This window comes from Myotis nattereri, assembly GCF_964212035.1.
Source record: "Myotis nattereri genome assembly, chromosome: 17".
Taxonomy (NCBI): Eukaryota; Metazoa; Chordata; class Mammalia; order Chiroptera; family Vespertilionidae; genus Myotis; species Myotis nattereri.
In genome coordinates this window covers 30,620,355-30,642,055 of record NC_138092.1, presented here as the reverse complement: position 1 = coordinate 30,642,055, position 21,701 = coordinate 30,620,355, and the positions used below count along the sequence as shown (strand labels likewise).

Here is a 21,701-nt window from a genome sequence, read left to right as displayed (position 1 = left end):
GGGGTTTCCTAAGACAGAGCAAAGTGGAAGGTCTGTGGAGCAAAGTGGAGATGTCCTTGATCTTCGCCAGATGTCAAGATGTTGAAAAATGATATTGCTCCTACTCCAAACCACTTCACCTTCCTGATATTCACAGAACCATCAAATAGAGAGCAATTATGGATTCCAGTGGAGTTTTAAATTTTGAATTTTAAAATGATGAAACGTGTTGGTAATAAATGCTGGATCGATGACAAAAATTTAAACTTAGAAATACTTAATTTTAACCTAAAGGGGTGTTTGTTTTCTTTAAATTGTGGAGGCACATTTTAGCATCTGCAATTGAAATTCTGAACACTGAAGTTACAAACCACAAAACTTCATTTAAATTTTATTATAAAGACCTTTATTAAGGGGGAGAACCTGTTTTCTATTTCTTACTTTTATTTTGTGCCTGGAAGGACTTGTAACTATGGAGGTTCTTCTGAATCCAGTGGAGAGGAACTCTTTTCTTATTACTCTCTCTTCTTACACCAATTTTCACCATGTCAATCTTAAGACAGAGAGAAAGCTGGATTTTTGCTATTTATAAAAATGATGAAGGGAAGAAAGAAAACACTGGCTTAACAGACAAATGTTGTAAGGAGTAGAAAGCAATGCTTAACAAAAGGTACCTGAAGGAGCCATGTATAGATGCCCAACCATGTTATTTTGATCATTTCTGATACTGTCTTCATAGATTTTCTTCCGCTTCTCTGCTAGCACAAGCTCTCCATTGCAGAGGAAGCAGTATAGCTGTGGGAAAGTTGCAGAGCAGTTGGTCATCACCGTGCATTAAGGATACTAAGAAGGCCAAATGGCAGTATCCTCTGGGTGCCAGGAACAAGCGGAACAGATGAAGTATGTCCAAGCTCTTTTGCAGGGTCTTGGGTGTGGGGCTGCTCCCTCCTGAGAAGGTAAATATTACCCACTCCTGCGTGGACTTCCCACCAAGGACAGAGTCCCAGCGACGAATCTGTTGGACCGTGGCCAAGGTACCCTAAACCTTTCCAAACACCTGAAACAGGAGGTTGCAAGTTTCCGGGTTTAAGGGATAAGGCGAGAAAACATGATTGGGGATTTCCTCATCCCACTTACCAATCCGAAAAATGGGGAGACCGATTTCTAGGTTGTCCGTGGACCTCTGAGAGCATTCCTGGGCTGCCCACTATTAAAAGACAAGAATCCCATGATGGACAACTAACAGGCCCCGGTGTTTCCCCTCTAGCCCTATTGTGCGTGCTGGTAATTGTTCCCTGTTTACCCTTTGAGGAACCCCAGTGGTCTTTTGCGAGTCCTTAAGGTAGTCTTAGCACCCGCAGCCCTCCGGTGGGTCACAGATCACCAGGAGGGGAGGGCTGGAGAAGCGAGTAACAGATCACTCACACCCTGCGGCCCGTTTGGGTCCCTGGGACAGTAGCCCACTCACAGCGCCCCGAGGGTTCGCGTTCTCTGCGGGTTTCCGGGTCCCCAAGAGCGGCGCTGCGTGGAACCTTCCCAGGGACTGGGAGTCGGGATGGGGGCGCAGAAACGGGGCAGGGACCGCCACCGACAGGGAGGTGGGGTACGAAGAGAAGGAAGTGGAACGCCGCGGAGGGGCGGTGGGAGCGGGGTGGGGCCGGGGCGGTCCCGGGGGCGGGGCTGCGGGGCGGGGTGCGCCACAGCGCCCCCTTGCTGCGCGCTCCCTGCCGTGCCCCGCGGCCGCCAGCGCCTCTGGCTCGCCAGCCCCTTTGTGTACCGCGCGCTGGCTGTCCGGAGTCGCGAGGCTCGGGCACATCGGAGGTTCCCTGGGGTCCCGCTGCCTTGTCCCGGGCCCGGCCGCGCTGTCCTCCCGCTTCCCCATTCCTCCCTCCTCCAGCCCCCGGCCTGAGCAGCAGCCATCGGGCCGCGAGCAGCCCGCGTCCTGCGGCGCACCCACCCGAGCCGGCCCGGGGCGCTCACTACCCTCACGCCTGGTCCCCAGCTTCTTTCCACCCCCGACCCCCTTCCCCGCCACCATCCCAGGCCTCCAAGGTGGAGAAAATAAACTAAAAACAGAGCAACTCAGAGACTCCCATCAAACGCCCCGTACTTAGAGCCCGAGCGCGGACTCGTGTGCCGGGCGGCCAGGGGCGCGGGAGGCGGGGATGGGGGGGACGGGCGGGGGGACAATGAGCGCATGAAGTTACCTGCCCGGCGGCCGCGGCGGCGGGGCCGGGAGGCGGCGGCGGAGCTGGCTGCGCGCTCGGTGCGGACGGGTGCGCGCCGCGGCTTGGGGAGAGTTGAGCACTTTTCCCCCCTCTTTTTTTTTTTCTTCTTCTTTTTTTTTTCCCTCCTCTTCTTCTTAAACAAACCGCAAACGGATGTGAGGGAAGGAAGGTGTTTCTTTTACTCCTGAGTCCAGACACCTCTCTCTGTTCCGTCTAAGCTTGTTTTGCTGAACACTTTTTTTTTTAAAGAAAAAAAAAAAGGCAAAGAGAAGGAGTTGCTTGATGTGAGAGTGAAATGGACGTAAGATTCTATCCACCACCAGCCCAGCCCGCCGCTGCGCCCGACGCGCCCTGTCTGGGACCTTCTCCCTGCCTGGACCCCTACTATTGCAACAAGGTGAACGCTCTGCTTTTGTTTCCGCCGTGTTCTCGCTGCTGGATCCCGGGAGGGGGGCGGCGCGGCCGGGCCAGCGCGGCGGCGGCGGGCCGGGCGGCGGAGGCCAGTCCCGGGCGCTCGGCTCGCCAGCCGCGGCAGCTGCGTGCGCTCCGGTAGTAAATATTGCGGAGCGGCTCGGGGGGTTTGTCAAGCACAGCGATTGTGCGGAAAGTGACACGATTTGCTCGGATCTTTTCCTTCCTGCTGTTCGCGACTAAGGATCCCTGCCTCGGTTTGCCGGGGGGCGTTTTAAAAAAAAAAATTAGGAGAAAACCACGGTGTACTTTGGGGGTGTGTCTGGTGTCCCGGAACCGAGGCAGAGACGGAGAGAATTCAGTTGATTTTCCAGTTTCCCCTTCTCTGTACCTACGTCCTTCTCACAGACAGCGGGGGCTCGGGGCACCGCTTCCCCGATCGGGATTAGTTGCCAGGGGAGCAGCCGGGAGTCGGGGTGCAGGGACCCCGGAGACACCTCTGCCCCCCGCCGGGAAAATTGCTCCACAACTCTTTTGTTTTCTTTCACCGGCCCGGTTGGGCGGCTGAGCCCGGTGTGCGGATGCCGGTGTGCGGGCCGGGGTGCAGCTGGGGAGCGGGGTCTCGGGGACAGCTCCGCTTGGGGGGTGCGCGCGGAAATGGCAAGTTTGTTAGGAGCGCGGCGAGCGCTTGGCGTTCACGTCCAAAGCCCCCCCACGCACTCGGCACGCGGCTGGAGCTGGGTCCGAGGCTGGGCTGTATGCACAGCCCCTTGACCCCAGACACCCAGGCCGCGGGGGACCAGGGGGCCGGGGCGAGGCTGACCCAGCGTGTGGCTCGGGGTGGGAATGTCTGCCCGAGCTTCTGCCGAGCTCCGCTGGTCCCGAGGATGGAAGTCAGGGTGCTTGCTTGGGCAGGGGGTTACCCTCTGGGCTTCTCGAACTCGCAGCTCTGAGAGGGAGAACAAGGAGGGACAGGCCTCCCGAGCGCAGCTGTCCTCCCTGCTTGGGGGTTGTTGGACGTGTTCAGCTGTCCCACCGGGTGGACATCGGCGGGGAGAACTGAGTTTTCTGAAACGCTGGGCGAGTGGTTTCGATGCCCAGCCCTAGCTTGGTGGTAAAACTGCCCGATACTCACAGTCCCTGCAAGCAATTCCCTGTTGGCCCCTCAGTGAATTCCACTGGATAAATCGGTGGGACGCCCTAATATTTGCCCGGTGGCGAGTCATCATCAAACAGCTTTTTAAAAAATGTGATACACAGGTATTTAGCGCGCTGCATCCTCAGCCCCCGGGTTCCCCACCACTCAATCGACTTGGTCAATGGAGACACACACACACACACACACACACACACACACACACAGCTGTGAGCTAAGTGAACCACAGCTCTCACCCCACGGAGAAGCTCCTCAATGCTGTGTACAGTGGGAGACCCAGTAACAGGGATGAGCGCTGTGTTTGTGATGTTCGAGCAAGTTTGAAACAAGGGAGATCTGGTCTTGGGCAAGGCGGAAAGGCTGCTCATCACACAGGGACCCCTTTAGCTCGGGGCAAGTTGGAAGGCACTGGGAACTTTGGCAAGAGAATTTTGTGTGCTGAAGTTTTATAATTAGTTGGCAACATAGTTCTTTTATTCTAAAATATGTTTTGCCTTCATGAGTGAGTATTTTTGTGTTTGTAGCATTTAATTTTGCTTAGGGCGCTTTTACTAGTATGAATACAAAATAATAATAAAGTAGCAGTCCTATCTTGACATATTCCACAGTAGTTACTGAACCAAAAGCTCAGAACCACTTTGGCAATGATTCCGGACACATCTTATCAAATTTATCAGTGATGTTAGGCTCCAAAAAGAGGATAATGACTTGGATACACGTTTCCGTCGCCACTCTTGTGCTAGTGGGGTCAAATGTAATTTAAAAGCCAAATGTTTTCTAAAATCAAGAATTACTTCAATATATTAAATCATTTTCTAATCAAGTGCTTTAAATAATTTTAGTGAGTTGTGCTGTGAATTGAATAAATTAATTTAGAAAGTCTTCAGAATTTCTTGACCAGCTCACTGAAGTTCCTTTTAAGTCACCCTGTGTATGAGGAGCAAACTGTTCTTTTTAAATGCAAATTAGTAACCCTTTCTATAGACTAGTTGCCAGTCTTCTATTTAACTTATCCAGGGAATAATGGATTTTTAAGGAAGCAAAGGCATAAGATGTACTTGTCATAGTAGGAAGAGACTTCATGAAATGTTTCTCACAGGACCTTTTCTCCTGCCCTTTTCTGTGTAGCGGTCCATCAGATGCATTTGTCACTGAGCCCTGATTCTATTGGACATCCTGAGTAGATTTTCTGGGCCCCAGAAAGCCCAGGCATAGTATTTCCTACTCCATCATGATTACCATTGGTACAAAGTTTCTGTCCCGTTCCACATTTTTAACTACTTCTAATGTAGTCAACTAGCTTCATTTTTTTGCAACGACTTGAGTGGATTTGCAAGGATCTGAGGGATGGGCAGAAGTTTGGAAGAGATGAAATAAGAAATCTGTGTCTACGTTTAGTAAAAACAAGTTTGAAGCAGACTTCCTTAAAGAGACAAGATTGCAGTGTAAACCTTGTGTCTTTCAGAGGCGCAGTGAGTATGCAGTTCACTACAAGAAACAGTCACTTTGTCAGGTTATGTGTTTTTAATAGGGTGATAAGATCATAAATTACTAATTATCTTTATTTTAAATCTGTCAACACTTTACTTAAAGTTGGTGCGCAAAATCCCAGCCGAACTAGTATCCTCCCGTGCTTCAGCATCATGCAGTTGTAACTAGTTTCCCCAATGCCATTTTCCCAGTGTCAGAAGGCCCCCTAATAGAGAAAATGAATATCCACTTCCTGAAGCTTTTCTGAACTCAAGTGTGGTGGTTGTACTCCGCTAACACTTTCTAGCGCTGCTGCTCTGTAGATTGCCAAAATGCCTCTTTATATTTTTCAGTTAATAAACTCTGTAGGAGGAATTTTTGTGGAAACAGTTTAATCTTGCACCGCTCTGTTGCAAAAGCGCATTACGTTAGGAACACATCACTGTGCAAACCGGCCTCCATTTTTACATAGCCCATTGCCGGAGAAAGTGAGAACAATGCCAGTGATATTGGTTATGGCAACTGTGCGAGGCATCTCTTCCACAAACAGCCAGGACGGATGGCTGTTGCTGTATATAGGTCAGCCTTTGAGATGCAGTGTAGCTCATAGACTGGACAGAAGCATGCAGGCTGCAAGTCCCAGACTCCACCTCTTGTAACTTAAAGCAGGGTAATGTTTCACACATTGAGAGATGGGTACCACAGTCCTGCTTCATCTAATTAAGACTATTTTAAGTAACATTGCATCCCTTCATTGAACTGAATGTTACACAAATAAATTGGATTGCAGGAGCTCACAATTGGAATTCAGTTTTAAAATACAGCCCCATTTTTTGTTCTAGTTGAGGATGTCAGAGCATCAGTTTAAATATAACCTACCGAGTAATAACAGTTCCTTTCAGTTTCTTAGTGCAATGTCATTTCTGAAGATTGTTTTCACTGATTTTATGCTAAATTGGGACAAAGAAATGGCACTTTTTCATTTTTACAATGATGTGATGTGTTCAGTTATTGCTCAGTATCTGCCCACATAAGGAGTAGTAATACAATTATGTTATGACATGGCTAATGACAGGGATGCTGACCTCTGCCAGCAGTGGGAGAGGAAATAATGGTCTTTACTGTTCTCAGTGGTTGCTTTTGTAGAACAGTTCCTGAATCTTTCTTTGGTTGATTTAGACATAGGGAAGTCCAAAACACAAACCCATGCTTAAGACCAGCTGTATACAGAGTAAAGAATAATGGGCATTTGGCATATTGGGCTTTTGCTGTTGAAATGAGGAAGGACAGTGTGCAGTCTTTTCATATAAACATTGGCGGAAGGACTTATTTGCGGTGAACCTCGGCATTAAAATGTCAGGGCTAACATTAGACATCTGATAACTTTTGAGAAAAACAAGATTCATGATCATCCCTGCAAAATCTCCCTTGAGCTTATTTTCCTATTTAGAGTATTGTGTATTGTACTTTCATGTGGCAAAACTCGTCACATATACAATACAGGATTTACAAGCGCATTAGGATGGAGTCATTAGTTCTACTTTAATTAATAAATGTAAGAAAATGGAGGAGGATGGGATAAGGAGGAGGAGGAAGGAGAAGGTTATAAGCAATTTAGTGCATCACGCTTGATTAGTTTCCTATCTACCTCCATAACTTCTAGGACTTCGGGAAATTCGTAGTTGATACTTTGGACATCATTAGTATAATTAAAACTCCCCTGGGAGTTTTATTAGCTGGCATCTTCCATAAGTTTTCAGGTCTTTAAATAGGTATTAAATTTATAGATAAGAAAGAGCATAAACCAAGCAATCATACAGTTGTGGCCCTGAATCAGCTATCATGCAAAAACCTCAAATGTAGTTCTCTTGACTTTGTGGTGTATTTCAGTGTTGCAAATTCCAATTATACATGTCTGTGAAAAAATTATAATTATGAGCTTCGGAGCTATCCAATGTTACTTTAAACATGGTTTAGTATTCTCCCAGTTTATCATGTTTTAAAAGTTTCTGAATGATGACATTAAGGAGCATTTTGATATTTTGCTTAGTTAGAAAAATGAAACTGGTATTTAAATATTATCTAATTGACTGCTTAGTGTAGGTCCTTTTTAAAAAATGATATGGTTGCAAGGGGCTTAAGAACAGGAAAGAAGTAAGGCACTTGAGACTAGAAGAAGTAGAGAAAGTTCCAAGTTTAACATGGCTTTATTTTGGTATCTGGGTATCAAATGCTGGTCTTAGTATGTGGGACTATTTCTTGTCATCATGCTTTTATGGGAAATGGGTTCAACTCAAGAGAAGAGTAATTTAGAGAACTGGAGAGGGGGGATTTTATTTAGCCATGAAGGACGGTTTATTCTAGTGCTTTCCCACATTGGGTTAGGATATTAGAAAGTTGGAAAGGCCCTGGGAATATTTTTCAACTACTGGTGAGCCTTCCTATCTTCACTGATGCCTGCCTTCAGCAGCAGGCCTGTCTGTATGCCCGGGGCCTCTTCCCTCCCTCCTCCTCACCCCTCCACAATCTTAATCTGTGTGTGCTTGGGAGGCCTGTATTCTATGATCTGAATGCTCCTCCCTTTCCTCCAGTACTTGACCCACCATTGTGTTTATCTTGACTGCCAGGCTCCCTTTTCCTCTCACCATCAATTGTTATCATAATCTGGTTAACATATCCATTCTTCCTCCAGTACCTGACCTTATTTCTGGTGAAGGAAATTGACCTGTTAGTTCCTGAGGCCCATATCCGCTTTTTAAAATCCTGAATTAGGCTGTTCTCTTTTTCCTCAAGTCCCCAATGATGCAGGGTCATACGATAATAGACCAACAAAACATGGATATACTGCTGAGGGTAAAAATAACGGTGGTGGATGTTTCTAATCTCTCACAATTTCCCCCTTTCCTGCTACATTTTTTAAACCTTCACCTGAAGATATGTTTTTATTGATTTTTAGAGAGAGAGGAAGAGAGAAAGAAAAAGAGAGAGAGGGAGAAATATTGATGTGAGAGAGAAACATGGATCAGTTGCCACCGGTGTGTGGCCCGACTGGTAATCAAAACTAGTGTGTGCCCTGACCAAGATTCGCACTTGCAACCTTTTGCTGTATGGGATGAAGCTGCAACCAGCGGAGGGAGACACCTGGCCAGGGCTCCTACCACATTTTATATACTGTGTGTACAGAGCTTGGAAACAGGCCCTTGAACATCTCTTATTAGAGAGAAATCTTTATTTATAGTTTAGACCAGGGGTGGGCAAACTTTTTGACTCGAGGGCCACAATGGGTTCTTAAACTGGACCGGAGGGCCGGAACAAAAGCATGGATGGAGTGTTTGTGTGAACTAATATAAATTCAAAGTAAACATCATTACATAAAAGGGTACGGTCTTTTTTTTTCAATAGTTTTATTCATTTCAAACGGGCGGATCCGGCCCACGGGCTGTAGTTTGCCCACGGCTGGTTTAGACACTAAAATAGTATGAAAGTGGGACTATGATCTCCTGATCTTTAGCTGGCATACAGTAAATTAAGTGAGTTACAGTTACAGTAAGAGTTAGTAAGGGTTAACTTCTGTGTTCTCAGCAGAATATGCATAGATAACTGAAATGGGAATAGTGAACATAAAGAATTTATTTAACAAATCACATTTAGATAATTGTTATTCTACACTAGAGGTCCGGTGCATGAAATTCATGCATAGGTAGGGTCCCTAGGCCTGGCCAGCAATCAGGGCCAATCTGTGGGGTGACTGGTGGGGCGATCGGTGGACACCTGCTGGCACCTGCCTTGGCCGGCCTGGCACCGCCCCCTTGCCGGCCCCACCTCTCCCTGCCGATGCTGGGCGACTGGCGGGGCGATTGGGGGGGCCCCCGCTGGCACCCACCTTGGCTGGCCTGGGGCCTGCAGGCTGGGGGCAACTCCTGCATTGAGTGTCTGCCCCCTGGTGGTCAGTGTGCGTCATAGCAACTGGTTGTTCTACTGGTCGTTCCACCATTTGGTCAATTTGAATATTAGGTTTTTATTATATAGGATTTTGTCTATCTGAATGTGAATCTTAAGGGTTCTGGGAATTTATAAGGTAGAATATCTTTTATCTCAATAAAACTGAAATGTAATCATCATGACTTGATTAAATGCTATCAATTATATTTTAAAATGTTATCAATTATTGAAGATAAAGCTTAGATTGTATACAATCAAATCCAAGACTTCAAAATATATACCTTGAGGAGGAAATAAGATCGTAGTCAGCCATACTTAATAAATACTGTGGCCCCAAGAATCATAACTCTAGTTCTTGCCTATAAGTAGCATCCCATAGAAATGTTTGAAGGCTGCCTTGATTGTTTCACTTGAATTTAAACAACATTTCAGTATGGGAATATTTACTTTTACTAATTTTAAAGATTCTTTCAGTTACTTCCACTTTGGTGTTATTGGTATATTATCAATGAATCTTATTCTTTGAAGGTGCATTTTTCCGAGTCAGATACCTGATTGATAGAAGCAACAGTAGATAGTGAATTGTGTTAATCGGACTGCCCACTGGGAAATCGGAACACTGAAATGATTCAGCTCACATCTGACCTAACGAGTTTAGGATTTTTTTTTGTTTTAAACCATACATGCCAAGTTTCATCCTGAAGAGCAATTTCTCATGAAAAGCAGTTGATTTATAAACTGCTTAGAAATGTGGTTCATAACAGAGGTGCCAACAGACTGTTAATTATAGTGAGTTCTTCCATAATACTTTGGGACATGGAATTCACATTAACCTGAACGCGCTTTTACTGGTTATAACATGTTTCTCCTTATAGCATTCATTTTGAAAATGGGGACATTATATTGCTCTGTGCTTGGATATTGATGGTGCATCAGAAAAGGAAGGATGATGCCAGAAAGAATCCCCGTGCTCTGTCATGCCAGGAGGCACCAATATTTTCCCAGACCTCTTCAAGAAAGTTTGCCTTACTTGGTTAAACATTTTAAAGTTAACTTTTAAAAACTATCTTTAGATTTTCATTTCACTCATGAAACATGATCACTAATATGTATTTACTCGAGGTCTGGTGCACAAAATTTCATGCACAGGTAGTGTCCCTAGGACTGGCCGGCGATCAGGGCCAATCTGTGGCGTGACCGCTGTTCGGTCAACTTGCATATTAGGCTTTTATTACATAGGATAATACTAAACATCATAAAACCAATGTCACTAATAATGCCTTTCTGTCTGTCCGTTTTTCACTTTGGATTTTTAATGGTTCTGCTTTAGCCAAGTATTTATTGTTTTTCATTCCCGAGTTATGTACTTTTATGAAACTCTCTTGAAAGGGCCCCTAATTAAACTCAGGCCATAGTTGGTTGGTAGACGCTTTACTAGTGACTGAGAAAATATCAAGTATTTCAAGTTACCATGTAGACTTACAGTTTATACATATCTGACCCACATTAGTGTTAATGTCAGCTTCTGCATAAAATGCCTTTTGATTAAAGTCTTTGATAGTCTATCTGGGTGTGATAGTCAGAGAAATAGCTGTGTGTGTGTGTGTGTGTGTGTGTGTGTGTGTGTGTGTGTTTTAATGTGTTTCTCATGGTCCTTTATATATTTGTAGCCGTAAGTACGTGAGAATTTATCACATCTGGCAGAACCTATCAGTGTGTACAAGAACAATAAAGGAACTCCTAGTGACTAGTAGGAATGCCTCTACTAGACACTAGGAGTTCCACTTCGTTTTGAGAAAATTAGCCATGTTTCACGGGAGAAGATGCTTGCACAACAGCAGGGCTTTAATTGGACATATTATAACGTAGGGAGACTAAAGAACTAGATATTTCTGAGGAAAACCATCGGCCTTTCTCAAGAAAGGACTCCTTTTTGTAGAAGCTTGGAGATAAAAACTCAGGGCTCTTAGAGCTGTGTTGACTTACTCCCTAGGCAAAATAAATAGTCCTGTGGAAGTATATGGTCTGCTCCCCTTTCTCTTTAGAAGCCTGACTTCAGTCTCTGTCTGCTAAAACTTCTGACACTAAAACCTTAATCCACTGGTGTCCCAACCTTCTATGCTTCCCCTAGAGAAAATAAGTTATGTTTGTATCAGGAAGCCTTCTGAGAATTAAGGAGTCAACAGAAATAGATTATTTTGAAATCCTGTGGTGAAAGACAGTCAAAAATTCAAATAATGTTAGGCCCTAGAAAAATACTATATTCTCAAGCCATTTCTTCTATTTCTGCTACCCTAGTGGAATGGGTTTTCCAAAGTTGTAGAACTAGTGATTCTTTCAGGAAGGGATGATCTTTCTATAGGGTCAAAGGCGAATTTGGGGAGATGGGGTATGTGTAGGTACAGTCTGTAATCTCCCTTCCTCGGATACTGGTAAGCCCCACAGGGGGCCTCTTTCCCCCTCTCCATGTTGAGAGTCACTGCACCTAATAAGAGATGCTACTGATGGGAGCTGTTGCCTGTTTTGCAGTGGAAACGATCAAATAAAAGTTGAGAATAACTGCTTCAGAGGAAAACGCCCTCTTGTAGTTCTCAGGGAAGAGAATTGCCCCTCTGTACCTTCCTCCCATATATAGGTCAGAGGTGCAAAATACAATGGGCAGGATTAATGAATGGATGAACCACTGGGTCTGAAAGACAGTCCAATTACACTGAAAGCATATCTGTGTACCACCCAAGTTCCTTAAGTCTTTTAACTCAATTAAATGGTTAATTTTTTTAAAAAATGATGGGTAACGTATTATGTATATGCATTGGCATCTTTACACCATTGTAAAACCCAAGTCTTCTTTTCCATGCCAATATTCCTCAGCCTAAAAAATGCCAGTAACAATTGTATAAAGGGAAATGTTAATAATAAAGAGGCAGGATAACCTTTCGACAAAAAGTATATTTTATTATTTGGCAGATGCAGTCATGAGCATTAATCATAGAAACCTGCAGACAGTAGAAGCTTAATATCAAAGCTAATGATTTATTTTATGTTAATGACTTTCTGCCAGGGCATAAAAGACTCTTCATAATGGACTCTCTGCGCTGTGTTCAGTTACTAAGGCTAATGGGATAATCTTTTCTCTCCCCAAATTAAGCTTTTTTGAAATAAATTATGCTGTTATTTTTCAAGGTAACGCTCAAAAATTTACTGCAGAACTAATCTTTTAAGAACTGCTTAGGAAATAAAGAGGAAGAAAGATTCCAAAGCAGCTTTTCTAGTTCATGAACAGTTTTACTTAATTAGAGAAAGTTTGCATGTATGTTAATATCCCTGAACTTGTAATGCCAAATAATTTTAAAGTCAGCCTTCAGGGACACAGTCTGCCTTCTGAAATTCAGCTCCTAGAAGTATGTCCCACAATAGAACACATTTTCGTCGATTACTGGACAGTAATGAACTGAATGGTAGTGAAACACTGAGTTGTTGGTGTTCACTGAGAAGTTTTAAAAATCATGCTTACATTTAGCTATAACCAACATTATATTTTATTGAGAGATAATTTGCCTACTAAAGTTCACAGAATGTGCTAATCTTGTGTAGTGGTTAATACAGGCCTCCCACCTTACTCCGCTGATGGCTATAAAAGGCTATTATTATACAGGCTTTGGCAAAAGTAGGTGTACACTTGTTCACATGGAAAATAATACAATGATTCATGAATAATAATACAAAAATGAAACTATTTCGAGTGCTCACAACTGTAAACCTACTTTTGCCCCACCCTGTATTCATGGCAGCAGCTCAGGTGCAGCTGCTGTGTGTTAATAATGCATCATGGTCCCACTAATCAACACACCGGAGGTCAGCACCCCCTCAGCATCGAAGACACCTACTATTCTCTTTCCAAAATGTTTACTAGCACCTTAAATACATATCTGTCATTTTCCTTCGCCTCAGAGTCCGTTAATGCCACTCAGAACTACTTGTGTGATCAAGATTTTGTTACCTAAGCGAGGTCATAGAGGAGATGAATCTATATTCAAACTAATTTCCTCCCATACGTATGTCCATCGCCACACTCATTGACTAAATTGGTGTAGGGCTGTGATAGCCCGGAACCCCTTTATCATTAAGTAGGTGTGTTCCACATTGAGAATGTTTTCAGATTCCACATGTTATGTAAGGAGACGTTTGGAAGAAACACAACTTTTCAATAACCAGGATCATTTGAAGTAAACAGAGTGATTTGGGAAATGGGAAGGGATATTTAAAAATCTAAACAGACAGGAAGCAGTGTTCGTTTATAAACCTGATACAGTAGTGAAATATTATTTGCTTAACTGTTCTTTTGGCATAGGAACGCAATAAGAGTAAAAGCTCCTTAAACCATATTTTCTGCACACAAAGAACATATTCATGTGGGATTTCCATTTGGCCAGAACACTGTGCAAATCAATACGTCCGCACTTATCTGCATTAAAATGAGGTAGACAACAATTTCTAGGCACAGGGGTAGTATAGTCCTCTTGACACCCTCTGTTCCTGTTAAGGTAATCCTTGCTTTTGTGTGCTCAGAGCCGAGCCAAAGTGTTAAGTGAACAAGATCTCATTTTCTCATCTTGTCTTATTGTCTTCTGTTTTCTATTACTCATCACTCGGATAACCCTGCGTGTGTGTCTGCTTCCTTATGATTTGAGAACCTTAAGTGTTTGAAGAAAAGGAAAAGGCATGAAACTCAGCTGTTTCCATCATCAGGAGAGATGCAGAAGGCAAACTGGGGGGGCGGAGCTTCTGTTTGTGCCGCACATAATGTACAATGGTACATTTGTCATGCTTTAAATATAGAATGCCTACAATAAAATATGTACAGGCGCAGTTGTGATCCATGAAGTCCCTGGCTCCAGTGCCATTGTTTGTCGTCTCTACGGTTGTCATACATTGTTCTTTGCACATCATACCCTTATAGCAGAATTTGACACAATTTCTAGCTTCCAGCCCTGCACCATTTTCATTCACAATATACATGAGTTTGACAGGGTGTGTTGAGGGAAACTCTGGCAAGCAATTGATATTTTGAAGTGGCAAGCGTTTCAGCAGCTGCCTGCTTGTGAAAAAGGAATGATAAGATATACTGTATTGTTAGTTTCAGGGAAAGCATTAAGGTTTAAGCTCTGTAAAAATGTACACATTCTTCGTCAGTGGTGAAGCAAGTCTTTTATGTTTTTAGAGCTTAGCTCGCTGGCTGATGTGAACTAGCATGACATTGGTCAGTAAATGAATAGGAGCACTTTGAATTTGAACTGCTGCCAATTTTGCACCAACAAAGGAACTGACAAAAGAAAGATTTTATGTGAAATGCAAAGCACACGCAATGTCTTGGGGGGCGGGGAAAGGGAAGAAGAGAGAGAGAGAAAAACCCACACAGAATATCCCTCAACACATGCTTGCAAGGATACCAAATAGTTAAAAGACATCCATTTTTCATGGCTCATCAGCTACAACCTAAGCTGTTTTATCTAATGTTCTTTAAAAACCTGTTGTATACAATAGGCTTTTAGAAGATGTTCATATGGAATTTAGAGTGTTTTTCTAAATATCACACTGTGCCCTGAAGGCCTGTTGGCAGAATATCAGAGCTGCCCACTGCTGGAGTCCCCAGCTCTCCCTCTATCTGGTAGTGGGAAATTGTAGTTTAATCAGTTATGGCACTTTCAGTGTGTAACGTTCATTAGCAAGGCAATTTGTCATGACTGCTAATGGTCAGGATGCATCTGCTCTCTCAGCTACAGAGCATGATAAGGAAGAAGACAAATATTTCAGTATCTGATAGTATTAACTTGTTTCAAATTTGTAATCCAAGGTTAGTTGCTCAAAAACAGACACAGCAGCAGATTAACAAGCACCCTGTATTCAATTGTACAGGGCCCTGTTTTTATGGATTTATGACTTTAAAGCACACTAATGTGCTATTATGAAGGGCACAGTCTTTGATTAGATGTTCAACAGAAACTAAGTTATGAGCAGAGTACCCTCTGGGTTCATCTGGAAAGAATTTGTGTGCATCATATTTTCTATAGAGTTTCGTAAATGGAAAGGCTTGATACATGCAATATTTCTGACATGCTAAATATTTATGTGTATCTTTCTATTTACACTTCTTAAATTGAATTTATTGGGGTGATATTGGTTAATAAAATTATATAGGTTTCAGGTGTATAATTCTATAATACAACAATATATATGGTAAATATGCTTCTTATCATTAAAAAAACGTCACTTTCCCATTGCTTTATAAAGTGGTCTGTCACTTTTCAAGTGAGATTAGAGTCCCAACCCATTTCGAAAGTTTTAAAATCCTAGTGAAAAACTTCAGAATGAATTAGAAATGTCACCTTTGCGGCCAGTGAACTGCTTTATAAGATCACTGTTCATTGTTCTAAACGGGAAAAGTTAAAAAAGACTCCCCCTGTTGAAAAGGCTAGAATTGTTTTATATCATATTTTCTAGATATTACATCACATAGATTGCCATACAAAATATTTCTGACACATTTTCATTTTTAATGAAAGGTCCTAAAATTCAGAGCATAATGATTTCTTAGAAACGGAACCTAATCTTGGTAAAAATTCATTCTTGCTAGAAACAAAAGCTGTTACTGTTTAAGTTCCTGTTGAGCGGTTAGTCGGTACGCTTCGCTGAATGTTGTCAAAAAGGCTTTCCTCATGATTGACAACCCGGCAGGAATGTGAATGGAGATTTTAATTGCGTATCATGTGTGCATATCAGAGTGAGTGAATTCATGACTCTGCTTAGCTCCATATCTCTGCAGGTCAGCCGTGCCAAAAAATGCTCTTTTATGTGCATTTTTTCCAAAAAGAGAAAGATGTATGTGTACTGAAGTCATTCGTTATTCATTTCTGACGTGAAACACTTGTGTTCCCTTAGCCTTGGAGTTTGAAAGTGGGACAAAAATCCATTTTGAGATTTCTTTCTTTTACTCTTTGCATTTATACTTGGATGATGTAAATTTTTTTTTCAGCTACAAGTTGGGAAAAGTCTGCCAGAACATATTTTTCTTATGGCACTTGTTATATGAAGAGTGTTTGTCTTTCCTTTTTTTTTTTTCCCCTCCCTAGAGAATACTTTGAAAAGAAAGAAAAAAAAAAATGTAAGCCAGTGGAAAAATGTACTGAGGTCAATTGTCTTTCTATAACTTGCAATCTTTAGAAAAGGTCTTGGGGGCCGGGGGAGGGGGGATGGAGAAGAAGGATATATTTCTGAGAGGTGGGAAGTTCAGAAAATTGTCTCTAAATTTTGCTTAAAAATTGTATCTGAGTTTTGGTTAAAAATACAGTGCTTATTGTAAAATGACATTAATAAATATATGAATGTTCATTTCTTAGAAAAATGACTCCTTGGCTAAAATTGTAAAGGTCAAAGATTAATTTCTGCCATCACTTCTTTGCCAAGATGCAATGGTGATGCTATACCATTTGTCTTATTAAGATATCTAAACCAATACAGGTGAGATTGTCAAGGTGGGGCAAAGTTTACTTTGTAAGGTAACTTTGGCTACAATAACCCCAGACTGGTCCAGAACTTATTAATGTAAAAGAAAAAAAATTGTAATAAGCATGCTATGTCTAATTTTTCATTTGATGTGATGTGAAAACTTGGCATTTGGGTTGTAAATTTAGCATATAGCTACTTTAGTATGTCATTTTTGAATAGGCGAGAAAAAGATTAGTGCCAGGGTCATTTTAAATAGAACCACGGTAATAAGTAGGATGATGTTGAAAAGATGGTGACTTTATAGCCTTAGGATATCCCATGGGACTTGACTTTGTTCTGGTCTCTAACATCTTATCTCAACACATTTTAGAACATATCACATTGCAGGCAGATGATTCAGCCCTTAATATAGTATGCAGTCCAGGGTGATTGCTATATGAATGTTCTACTGTACCTTTAAAATGCTAACGAAGAAAATCTATTTTATTTAAAAAATTTAACTTTATGTATGAGGTGACATTTTTCTAATGTTATGGAAGACTATTTTGTACTTTGTACTGAGAGCTCAGGCAAGGAAAAATCTATTTACAAAATGAAAAAACGTGCTCAGCTGAATGCATTTCACTTTTAAAGATGATATTCTGGTAATGAACTTTATCAAGCAGAGAACATTTCAGTAAAAGTATTAAAGTAGTTCCTATTTTCAGTTGCCTCACTTAAGGCTGTGTCACCATTTCCATTATAACTTCTTATTTTCAGGTAGCCCTAATGCAGTCCCCAAACAAATATTTGCACAGGGATGAAATGAGAATATTTTAGCTTAGAAATAGGGTTCTTTATTTGGAAGGCACTTCTAAAGAATCTCTGGGCTTTGTTAATAAGACACATTTAATTCATTTTTAGAAATTGAAAAGCATTTACGGAACACCAACTGTGTGCAAAGCCCTATGCTGAGGGTTTTGGGGGGGCGGTGGGACTGAGAGGCACAGAGATGAGTAAACTGTGGACCCTGCTTCCACATGGCTAATCAAGAGAGGAACACAAATAACCATAACACAGCTATAGTGTGACTGATGTGTGTGAAGGCTGTGGTCCAAGTGCTATGGGGAGCAGAAGGAGAAGCAATGAGTTGAAGTGAGGGAATCCAGGTTGCTTCCTGGAGGAAATAGCATTTAAGTTGGCCTTCAAATTTGGGCAATGGTGACGGGGAAAGTGAGTCCTAGTTTTTGAATTATATTTTAGACTTTCTCTCTCTTTTCAAATTCACTTGCGGCAACTTAAAATAAGAAGCAACACATACAATAAGACTAATGTGATTGGTCCTAATGCAGAATGTTACAGCCTGGAAGCGGAGGTGCATATTTCTTAGCTTAGGTATCATCAGTATAATTAAACATTAGATGTGGCTCTTGCTTTCTCAGAGTCAGAGCAAAAATAGAAACACACTGAGTGACAGAATTTTGATATCTAAGATACATATGGACACCAATTCTTCATGAATAAAAAGTTTCTCTCTAGTAAAAGACAGCAAAAGACATAAAGTGAGGAAACATGTGGGAAGTTGGATATCTGAGGAGTCATCTGATGTACCTGGGTTGAGCCTGAGGTATCTGTAGTGATAGAGAAACGGGACTTCATGACGGAAAAGAGGCTCACTGGAATAAGAACAGGGAGAGAACCAGGGACAGTTTGTTTAGGAACAAGAATGGAAGCATCAGGCCTGTGTTTTAGGAGGGTGGCTGTTGTCATTATAGAGAATGGGTTGGGAGAAATTTGGGTGGAATTCAAATTGCTTATAGTAAGTGGGATAATGTCCTACACTAATAAGAATGCATCAGAGAAGACTACCTGGGAGAATTACCTGATCAGGTATTTATCCATTTTTCGATGACTTTTCAAATTATAGATGAATGGTAAGCATCTAAAAGTTTTATGCTTTAGCCAAAAGGTTGAGTTATATAAAAATCTAACTTCTTTTTTTTAAAAAATATATTTATTGATTTTTTATAGAGAGGAAGGGAGAGGGATAGAGAGAAACATCGATGAGAGAGAAACATCGATCAGCTGCCTCCTGCACACTCCCCACTGGGGACGTGCCCGCAACCAAGGTACATGCCCTTGACCAGAATCGAACCTGGGACCCTTGAGTTCGCAGGCCGACGCTCTATCCACTGAGCCAAACCGGTCAGGGCATAAAATCTAACTTCTTAAAGCATGCGGGAGTGTTGTTGTCTACCTGAAAATTCTTTTTTTTTTTTTTTAATGTTTTAAAGTATTTTATTTATTGATTTTAGAGAGAGGGAAGGGGAGTGGGGAGAGAGAGAAACATTGATTTGTTGTTCCACTTGTTTATGTATTCACTGATTGCTTCTTGTATGTGCCCTGACCAGAGATCAAATCTGCAGCCTTGGCATATTGGGACCATGTTCTAACCAACTGAGCTATCAGCCAGGGCCCTAAAAATCCTTTCTTTTAACTAAGTCCAATCATTAGCAATGAATATTAACACTTTGTGTCGTCTTAGAAGTATATGTGCTGAATTAACATCCAAAGTTATTTGTAATCACTTTCCTGGCATTTCTTGTTCAGTGATAAATTTAAATACTGTTATTAGTAAATGTGAGATGCCTGTTTAAGTGTCCAAACATATTCAGAAATGTCTATCAGCAGTTTTGAAGTTATCTTAGAATCTTCAAATATCCTCATAGCAAAGTCCTCAAATTTTTCTATGCAAGTACCCTAATGAATTTATACCAGGAGGACCCCAGAAGTGCCTCTGTAATCTACTTAGGTCTTAGAGGGCTGATGTTTCATCTTTGAGAAATATGTAGCCTGGCTGGCATGGCTCAGTGGTTGAGCATGGAGCTATGAACCAGGATGTCACAGTTTGATTCCCGGTCAGGGCACATGCTTGGGTTGCGGGCTCAATCCCCAGTAGGGGCATGCAGGAGGTAGCCAATCAATGATTCTCTTCCATCATTGATGTTTCTATCTCTCTCTCCCTCTCTCTTCCTCTCTGAAATCAATACAGTATATGTTTTTTAAAAAAGAAATATATAGATTTATATTATGTCCCATAACACATCCATGCCTGCCTTAAAGTAAATATGATACTTTAAATCACTTACAATTGAGGCCACTTTATGTTCCAGGAAGATAGTCCATGATAGTCTAGAGTTCTACTGCCCTAGCATATCACTCCTCTCCTAGGGGTGTCAGTTTGAGAAGTATGAAATAACATAATGGTCTTTCATCTTTATTATAAATAAACTTTATTATAACGAATTTTCATGCACTGGGGGGCTCCCTCAGTCCAGCCTGTCCCCTCTCATAGTCTGGGAGCCCTCAGGGGGCCTAAGTTGCAGTATGGCCTCCCTCTGCAGGAGGCAACCAGGCAATCAGGGGAAGGAGCCACCCCTATCACCCTTGCAGCTGCCATGGCTTTGTCTGGAAGGATGTCCAGAAGGACTTTCGGTTGTCCAGTCTAATTAGCATATTATGCTTTTATTATTATAGGTAGAGTGGAGGCCTTGCATAAGTTTATTTTGTTAGGTCATCTCTTCCACAGAGAATGGAACATTTTGTTCTTGCTTATTCTTTCCCCAACTTTCACTAAGTCTTTATTTTTTATAAGAAAGCTTAACAAAATACTTGAGCTTAGTCTAAAATGGAGGAGTGTGTAGCTAGGGCTCAGTCATTGCTGGTGCCAGGGCCATAGTAACATTATGTTTAAAGGAAAAATATGCGGAAGAGTGAGTGAGTCAAATATCAAATGTGTAGATGAAAGAGAAAAATCTCATAGTACTGGCCAAACTTGGTGATGTTCTCTGATGGAGGAAGGTAGTCAAGAGTGGTGTTATATTGGTAGGCATTTGCATATAGCCTAACCTAAAAAGCATTTAGAAAATCCAAGAAAAGGACAGGATCATGAAGAAACTGAATGATTATGTTAGTGGTTGGAGGTGGGGTAGAGACAGGCATAAGACAAGGCAAGACCTGTAACACAGCAATTGGCTCAGGTTTGGATTCCCCCTTCGACCTTCCTCCCCTGTCTCTCTTCTTCACTTCCTTCCATCACAGCAGATATAATTTGTAAGCTGACTGACATCATTTTCAAGATTTCTTTAAACTTATTTTTTTAGATGACTTTTACCAGTGCTCTCCTACCTATGTCCTCACTGTCTACAATGGGCTTCTGTTTCCCAGCAGCCATTTTCTCCTACTTCTTCATCATCATTAGCACACAATTCAGAGGACTGGACTTTTCTTGGAAAACAGTAGTTCTGGTTATGCAAGATGAGATGGATGGATTTTAGGGGTGTGTGTGCAAGATTTCCTAACAAATGCCAATCTACCTGCTGTCCATATCACACCATTAAATCTGGTTGGTTTGTTTTCCCTTTATTTCATTTAAGCTGTTTTTTTAAATACTTTGTAAACGGTCTGGAATGTGTAAATAATAGATAATTCCTTTAATAATAAAAATTTTCTTTTAGAAACTCCATTTAGGCAGATGAGCATTTAAGATTTTTCCTTTACCCAAATCAAGGAACCTTTCCCATATATAATATCTTTTTATTTATTTAATTATTTATTTATCCTCACTGGAGGATATTTTTCATTGATTCTTAGGGAGAGTGGGAGAGAGAGGGAAAGACAGAGAGAAACATGGATGTGAGAGAAATACATCTGTTGGTTGCCTCCTGCACCAGCCCCAACCAGGGCCTGGGCTTGGAAGGAACCTACAAACAACATAGGTGCCCTTGACCAGAATTGAACCCGGGACCCTTTGGTGCACAGGCCAACGCTCTATCCACTGAGCCAAACCAGCCAGGGCTATAATATCTTTTGTAGTCTCATCTGAAATAGCAGGTCAAGGGAATGAACATAATATATGTCTGCAGTTTACGTACATTTTTTCCCCACAACAGTCCCATAAAGTGGAACAAAAAATAATAAAAAAGAGAAGCAGATCGATCTCTTATTTTTTTTATTCCATCGCCTATTTC

At 42.0% G+C, this 21,701-nt stretch overlaps 1 protein-coding gene and 1 long non-coding RNA gene across 2 annotated transcripts in view; one reads left to right on the top strand and one right to left on the bottom strand.

Annotated features, from left to right (window-relative positions):
- Positions 1 to 367: 367 nt before the first annotated feature.
- LOC308533595 lies at positions 368 to 2,326 on the bottom strand. The gene is made up of 4 exons (XR_013997102.1): positions 2,187 to 2,326; positions 1,117 to 1,186; positions 654 to 774; positions 368 to 532 (listed from the first exon to the last, which is right to left on the bottom strand). It is a non-coding gene; the product is annotated as an uncharacterized lncRNA (long non-coding RNA).
- The window catches only part of TOX (thymocyte selection associated high mobility group box), a 300,436-nt gene continuing 280,936 nt past the window's right edge, over positions 2,202 to 21,701 (top strand). Inside the window, exon 1 of the mRNA XM_081111627.1 lies at positions 2,202 to 2,604. Within this exon, the coding sequence (XP_080967753.1) occupies positions 2,503 to 2,604 (102 nt within the window). The 5' untranslated portion in view covers positions 2,202 to 2,502. The remainder of the gene's footprint in view (positions 2,605 to 21,701) is intronic.